Here is an 8305-nt window from a genome sequence, read left to right as displayed (position 1 = left end):
GATATCTGTGCTCCAGTCAAGACTCTTCTCGTCTTTTCTCACCCAAATCCACCGTTGTAACCATACACTCGCCTAGTTTCCCTTTTAATGCACCAGTATTGTTGGCCCCAACCATTCCGTGATAGTGAGTTACACTCTCACCACAGTTGGCAGGTTTCTAAATTCCGAATTATTTCTTTGGTAGAGGGGTTTAAGATGCGAGGGGCAAGGTTTAGAGGAGATGAAAGAGGGAAGTTTTTTTACACAGAGGGTAGGGGGTGCCTGGAACTCGCTGCCGGAGGAGGTGGTGGAAGCAGGGACGATAGTGACATTTAAGGGGCATCTTGACAAATACATGACTAGGATGGGAATAGAGGGATACGGACCCAGGAAGTGTAGAAGATTTTAGTTTATGGTCGGCACAGGCATGGAGGGCCGAAGGGCCTGTTCCTGTCCTGTACTTTTCTTTGTTCTTTGTTCTTTGAATTCTCTATTGGATTTCCTAGTGACTCCAGGCGGCACTGTGGCGCAGTGGTTAGCACTGCTGCCTCACGGCACCCAAGACTCAGGTTCGATCCCGGCCCCGGGTCACCGTCTGTGTGAAGTTTGCACATTCTCCCCTTGTCTGCTTGGGTCTCACCCCAACAACCTGAAGATGTGCAGGGTAGGTGGATTGGCCATGCTAAATTGCCCCTTAATTGAAAAAATATAATTATGTACTCTACATTTATTTAAAAAAGGATTTCCTGGTGATTGTCTTAAAGTATATTGGATTTGAATTGGAGGCATCAAAGAAACCAACACTGGAGTGGACATTGGGAGCAACTGGACTGAGCTCTGGTGGGCGCATGCGCTGTCTTCTCGCTGGTGCCGTCTTTCGCCCCGCATGAAGCACTTCCGCCCCGCAGGAAGCGTCGCGGGATTTGGCCACGTGACCGGGCCGGAAGTTGGGAGTAGAGGCCGCGGCGCAGTTATCGGCCTCGGGGGTCATCGAGCACCTGATGGACATCGACCACCTGAGGAGCGGGTGCTCGGTGCTGAGCAACGTGGCCGAGGTGGTGGAGCTAATCCTCACCTTCCTGCCCACAAAGTCGCTGCAGAGCAGCGCCAGGTAAATCCTGCGCTGCCCCCTCCCCATGGCAACCAGCAACCCCCCCCCCCCCCATGGCAACCAGCAACCCCCCCACCAGCACCACCCCCCCCATGGCAACCAGCACCCCCCCCCATGGCAACCAGCACGCCCCCCCCCCATGGCAACCAGCACGCCACCCCCATGGCAACCAGCACCCCCCCCCCATGGGCAACCAGCACCCCCCCCCCATGGCAACCAGCAAACCCCCCCATGGCAACCAGCACCTCCCCATGGCAAGCAGCACCCACCATGGCAAGCAGCACCCACCATGGCAACCAGCACCCCCCCCCCATGGCAACCAGCACCCCCCCCCCATGGCAACCAGCACCCCCCCCCCCATTGGCAACCAGCACCCCCCCCCCATGGCAGCCAGCACCCCCCCCCCCCCCCCCCCCCATGGCAACCAGCACCCCCCCCCCCCCATGGCAGCCAGCAACCCCCCCCCATGGCAACCAGCACCCCCCCCCATGGCAAGCAGCGCCCCCCCCATGGCAACCAGCATCCCCCCATGGTAGCCAGCACCCCCCCCCCCCCAGGCAACTGCCCCACCCCGCCCTGACGCCCCCCCCCCCCTGACGCCCCCCCCACCCTGACGCCCCCCCCACCCTGACGCCCCCCCCCACTGACGCCCCCCCCCACTGACGCCCCCCCCCACCCTGACGCCCCCCCCCACCCTGACGCCCCCCCCCCCACCCTGACGCCCCCCCCACCCTGACGCCCCCCCCCACCCTGACGCCCCCCCCACCCTGACGCCGTGTCACCCCCACACACAATAACCACTGGCATCCCCTCCTCCCTAACCACCTGTGTCCCCCTCTTTCTTCCCCCCCCCCCCCCCCCATCAGAACTTTGTAATTTGCAACCTACCCTCTCGCCCTAACAAATAGCAAACTCCACCAACTGGCACCCCCTTCCCTAACAGCCAGCACTGCCCTTTCCCTTTGTCTCAGAACCAGTCTGCTCACCTCCGTAGCAACCACGCCCTTCCTCTCTGGTAACCAGTTTCTCCCCAGGCAACTGTCGCTCTTCCTCTGGCAACAAGTGCCCCAAGCTCTCCCAACCATTTGCATTCCCATCCTCCATAAGACATAGGAGTAGAATTAGACCACTCGGCCCATCGAGGCTGCTCTGCCAATCAATCATGGCTGATATTTTCTCATCCCCATTCTCCTGCCTTCTCCCCATAATCCCTGATCCCCTTATTAATCAAGAACCTATCTGTCTCTGTTTTAAAGACACTCAGTGATTTGGCCTCCACAGCCTTCTGCGTTGAAGAGGTCCACAGATTCACCATCCTCTGGCTGAAGAAATTCCTCATCTCTGTTTTAAAGGATTGTCCCTTTAGTCTGAGATGGTGTCCTCTGGTTCTAGCTTTTCCTACAACTGGAAACATCCTCTCCACGTCCACACCATCCAGGCCTCACAGTATCTTGTAAGTTTCAATAAGATCCTCTCTCATGCTTCTAAACTCCAACGATAACGGACCCTGAGTCCTCAAACGTTCCTTATATGCCAAGTTCTTCATTCCAGGGATCCTTCTCAGGACCCTTTCCAGCCAGCACAGGAACAGGCCCTCCAAGCCTGGGTCGATCACATGTCCTATCTAGACCAACCACCTGTATCCTATACCCCACACAAAGATTTCTGACAGAGGCCCAGCGATTTCATCTCTTGCCCCCCTCAGTAATCTGGGATGGATGCCATCTGGCCCTGGGAATTTGTTTATCTTAATGTTTTTTAACACTCCCAACACTTCCTCCCTCGTAATAATGACCTGTTCTAAAGTGTTTACACATCCCTCTGAGACACCATCAATCAACATGTCCCTCTCCCTTCTGAATACCAATGCAAAATACTCATTAAGGACCCCACCTACTTCCTCTGGTTCTATACATAATTTCTCTCTTTTGTCCTCGAGTGGGCCAACACTTTCTCCAGCTACCGTCTTGTTCCTAATATACATATTAAATGCCTTGGGATTCTCCTGAATCCTGTCTGCCAAGGACATTTCATGTCCCCTTTTTGCCCTCCTAACTCCCTTCTTGTGCTCTTTTCTACTTTCCTCGTATTCCTCAAGTATTTTATCTGTTTTTAGTTGTCGGTACCTCACATATGCATCTTTTTTCTTTTGACAATATTCTCAATTTCCCTGGTCATCCATGGTTCCCGAATTCTGCCTTTGCCGTCTTTCCTTAGCCTCAAAATCCGGCCAATCTGGTTGTAGATAGCCTTCCCCCAATTTAGCACCTTAGCCCTAGAACAACACTCGTTCTTTTCCATGAATATCCAATAGTTTGCAGAATTGTGGTAACTGTTCACCACATGTTCTCCCACTACAACATTGATGACCTGGCCGGTCTTGATCCCTAGTACTATCTGCATATTGTTCTAAAAAAACCTTCTTGGACACTCTTAACAAATTCCTCACCATCCAGACCCCTAGCCCTAAAGGATGTCCAGTCAATGTGAGGCAAATGCTCTCACTACAACAACCCTATTATTTCTGTAACTATCCATAATCTACTTACATATCTGTTCTTCAACTTCTCATGGGCTGTTGGGAAGCCTGTAGTACACCCCCATCATAGTGACTGCCCCCTGCCTGTTTCTGAGCTCTACCCACAGTGCCTTGTTACTTGATTTTTCCGTGGTGTCCTCCCTATGTATAGTTGTAATATGTTCCCTAACCAGTATTGCAACTCCCCCACCTCTTTCACTTTCCTCTCTGTTTCGCCTAAGACATTTCTAATTTCTAAGATATTCGCCTAGAATATTTAGCTGCCACTCCTGTGCCTTTTTTTTAAATTTAGAGTACCCAATTATTATTATTTTTTTCCAATTAAGGGGCAGTTTAGCATGGCCAATCCACCTGCCTGCACATCTTTGGGTTGTGGGGGTGAGACCCACGCAAACACGGGGAGAATGTGCAAACTCCACACTGACAGTGAATCAGGGCTGAGATTCGAACCCGGATCCTCAGCGCTGCAGTCCCAGTGCTAACCACTGCCCCACATGCTGCCCCCCAATCCCTTTTTTAACCAAGTCCCCGTTACAGCAACCACAGCAAAGTTCCGCGCGTGAATCAAGGCTTTAAGTTCATCTTTGAATTGCGGGGGGCGATACCCACGGCAACACCGGGGGGGGGGGGGGGGTTGCAAACTCCACACGCACAGTGACCCGGGGCCGGGATCTAAGCTGGGTCCTCGGCGCCGTGAGGCAGCGGCAGCAGTGCTGACCACTGCGCCACTGTGCTGCCCTCATATCCTGTATTTATGTGTTTAAGAATTATATTTCAGGGTGTGCAGACTGTGGAGGGACTGTGCACGCAGGGTGCTGCGGATGCATCAAAGACTGACGTGGATCTCGACAAAAGGCCACACATTCATCGACGAGGAAGATGGCGACCATTTCATGGTTAAAAAAATGATCGTGGACTTGGAGGTAAGAACTGATGGGCGGGATGGTGTCTGGTGCCGTGATGACTCTGCAGTATGTTGCTGTAAAGGATGGAGATGAGGAAATCTAAAACCAGAAATTGCTCTTCGTAAACTCCTTTGGGACGTCCTGTGGTCATTATGCGAGTAAAGTCCCTTGCATCTGTATCAATGGATGTTCCTAAATTCAAGGAAGATTGTATTCTCTGGGATTTGTTTGTTTTAAGCTAGTACACTGTAAAGTGTCTTGGGATATTTTCTCCTAATGTACTGCTGAATAGGGACGGGGTTTGATTATTTAACATTGCAATCCTGCTCCGCTGTTTATTGAAATCATGGCGTTTCAGCCCTGGAACTCCCATTTGCTCACCTTTCCTCCATCAACCGTTTATACCCTTGCATATTGGATATTTCAGTCCCAGCAAGGGGAGAGGAACATTCCCTCGACTTTTTGTGAACCCAAGTATCAATCCAGATTGTAGAATCATAGAATTTACAGTGCAGAAGGAGGCCATTCGGCCCATCAGGGTCTGCACCGGAAACAGCACCCTACTTAGGAAACAGCACCCTACTTAAGCCCCGCCTCCACCCTACACAATGTTGTCGAGGAGAATACTCAGGTACAGTCGACCAAGCTAGGTGGGATTGAGGTTCACAAGAAGGAGGTGTTAGCAATTTTGGAAAGTGTAAAAATAGATCAGTCCCCTGGGCCAGATGGGATTTATCCTAGGATTCTCTGGGACGCCAGGGAGGAGATTGCAGAGCCTTTGTCCTTGATCTTTATGTCGTCTTTGTCGACAGGAATAGTGCTGGAAGACTGGAGGATAGCAAATGTTGTCCCCTTGTTCAAGAAGGGGAGTAGAGACAACCCTGGTAATTATAGACCTGTGAGCCTTACTTCGGTTGTGGGTAAAATGTTGGAAAAGATTATAAGAGATGGGGTTTATAATCATCTTGAAAAGAACAAGTTGATTAGCGATACTCAACACGGTTTTGTGAAGGGTAGGTCATGCCTCACAAACCTTATTGAGTTTTTTGAGAAGGTGACCAAACAGGTGGATGAGGGTAAAGCGGTTGATGTGGTGTATATGGATTTCAGTAAGACGTTTGATAAGATTCCCCACGGTAGGCTATTGCAGAAAATACGGAAGTATGGGATTGAAGGTGATTTAGCGGTTTGGATCAGTAATTGGCTAGCTGAAAGAAGACAGAGGGTGGTGGTTGATGGCAAATGATCATCCTGGAGTTCATTTACTAGTGGTGTACCGCAAGGATCTGTTTTGGGGCCACTGCTGTTTGTCATTTTTATAAATGACCTGGAAAAGGGTGTAGAAGGATGGGTTAGTAAATTTGCAGATGGCACGAAGGTCGGTGGAGTTGTGGATAGTGCTGAAGAATGTTATAGGTTACAGAGGGACATAGATAAGCTGCAGAGCTGGGCTGAGAGGTGGCAGATGGAGTTTAATGTGGAAAAGTGTGAGGTGGTTCACTTTAGAAGGAGTAACAGGAATGCAGAGTACTGGGCTAATGGCAAGATTCTTGGTAGTGTAGATGAACAGAGAGATCTCGGCATCCAGGTACATAAATCCCTGAAAGTTGCCACCCAGGTTAATAGGGCTGTTAAGAAGGCATATGGTGTGCTAGCCTTTATCAGTAGTGGGATTGAGTTTCGGAGCCACGAGGTCATGCTGCAGCTGTACAAAACTCTGGTGCGGCTGTACCTGGGGTACTGCGTGCAGTTCTGGTCACCACATTATAGGAAGGATGTGGAAGCTTTGGAAAGCGTTCAGAGGAGATCTACTAGGATGTTGCCTGGTATGGAGGGAAGGTCTTACGAGGAAAGGCTCAGGGACTTGAGGTTGTTTTCGTTAGAGAGGAGAAGGCTGAGAGGTGACTTAATAGAGACATATAAGATAGTCAGAGGGTTAGATAGGGTGGACAGTGAGAGTCTTTTTCCTAGGATGGTGATGACCAACACGAGGGGACATAGCTTTAAATTGAGGGGTGGTAGATATAGGACAGATGTCAGAGGCAGTTTCTTTACTCAGAGAGTAGTAGGGGTGTGGAACGCCCTGACTGCAGCAGTAGTAGACTTGCCAAATTTAAGGGCATTTAAGTGGTCACTGGATAGACATATGGATGAAAATGGAATAGTGTAGGTCAGATAGGCTTCAAATGGTTTCACGGGTCGGCGCAACATCGAGGGCCGAAGGGCCCGTACTGCGCTGTGATGTTCTATGTTCTATCCCCGTAATCCAGTAGCCCCACCTAACCTTTTTTGAACACTAAGGGCAATTTATCACCAATTCACCTAATCTACACATCTTCGGACTGTGGGAGGAAACCGGAGCACCCGGAGGAAACCCATGCAGACACGGGGAGAACGTGCAGACTCCACAGAGCCAGTGACCCAAGCCAGGAATCAAACCTGGGATCCTGGAGCTGAGAAGCAATTGTGCTAACCAATGTGCTACCGTGCTGCCCAGGTGGGACAGGTTGCTGTCTGAGCCAAGCTTGCTTCATGTGATGACCTTTAATGATGGTCGATGGAGGTACATCAGAATCTTGCTTTCTTTTCTGATACTGTGCCAAGCTCTCCCTGTCCTCACCGACCTAGCTTGCCATCAGTTCCCCAATCCTCATCCTTGTTTCTGCATCCCTCCGTAGCTTCAGACCTCCCTATCTCTGTAACTCTCCAGCCCTACACTGTCTCTGAGTCCATTCCTCTGATTGGAGCCTCTGTGGGTTTGCCTGTGCCCCGAGCTGCTGTTCTTTCAGCTTCCTAGGTGCATTCCCTCTCCTAAAACCCCCCCGATCATCTCTTCCTCCAAACCTAACTCTGCACCAACTTGTTTTTAACTGTTATTGATTGGGTCCATAACTTCCAGACTTCCCTGGGCTGGATTTGGGGGAAATGCACTGGAATGCTCACCTCTGAACCACCCAGATAAGCACTTGCACGGCAGGTGTGCAGAAGCATTAACTGGACAATTGCGCTGCGAACCATCCGAAAAAGCAACTTAAATAGCTAACTTTGCACGGTGCTGCCAGGGTTACACTAATAGTTACACTTTTCGAAGAAAAAAGTTCGAAGAAATACCCCCCCCCTCGCAGGCCTGACTCATCCTCCCCTCCCCCCCGGCTAACTCCGATTTCCTCCCACCCTCCAAATCCCATCCAGGCACCTTAGCCGCTTACCTCCTACCTGGCCTGTCACTTTCAATGGGTCCTTTAAACTCACCTGCTTTACAGCAGCAAGTGCAGTAAGAAAAGGGCCTGTCCTCCTCCTCTCTGACTATGTTGGACATTGATGCTGGGCCCAGGGGATGCGCTGTGCTGCCTGGGTCCTGCCCCGGCAGCTCTGATTTTTTTTTTTATAAATTTAGATTACCCAATTATTTTTTTTTCTATTAAGGGGCAATTTAGCGTGGCCAATCCACCTACTCTGCACATTTTTGGGTTGTGGGGGCGAAACCCACGCAGACACGGGGAGAATGTGCAAACTCCACACGGACAGTGACCCAGAGCCGGGATCGAACCTGGGACCTCAGCGCCGTGAGGCGGTTGTGCTAACCACTAGGCCACCGTGCTGCCCTCCGGCAGCTCTGATGAGATGTGCACAGAAGGAACAAGTGTATACAGAATGGCAATTTGACACTGATTGCCACTTTGAGGAAGTTACAGCCCATTATTTTGCTGTATTCCATAAAAGTCAGGGGAAGAATGTGGTTTCTAGGGCAACAATGCCCTCAGTAAACTG

At 50.8% G+C, this 8305-nt stretch overlaps 1 protein-coding gene across 2 annotated transcripts in view; it reads left to right on the top strand.

The window, feature by feature from the left end:
- Window positions 1-953: 953 nt before the first annotated feature.
- Window positions 954-8305, top strand: part of fbxo22 (F-box protein 22) — a 30986-nt gene continuing 23634 nt past the window's right edge. The window contains exons 1-2 of one of the 2 annotated variants that reach the window (XM_038784159.1): window positions 954-1090; window positions 4395-4552. In XM_038784159.1, coding sequence (XP_038640087.1) covers window positions 4451-4552 — 102 coding nt within the window. In that variant the 5' untranslated portion in view covers window positions 954-1090; window positions 4395-4450. The remainder of the gene's footprint in view (window positions 1091-4394; window positions 4553-8305) is intronic. The other variant, XM_038784158.1, reaches the window with a different exon arrangement.

This window comes from Scyliorhinus canicula, chromosome 24, assembly GCF_902713615.1.
Source record: "Scyliorhinus canicula chromosome 24, sScyCan1.1, whole genome shotgun sequence".
Classification (NCBI taxonomy): Eukaryota; Metazoa; Chordata; class Chondrichthyes; order Carcharhiniformes; family Scyliorhinidae; genus Scyliorhinus; species Scyliorhinus canicula.
This window is presented reverse-complemented; position numbering and strand designations above follow the sequence as displayed.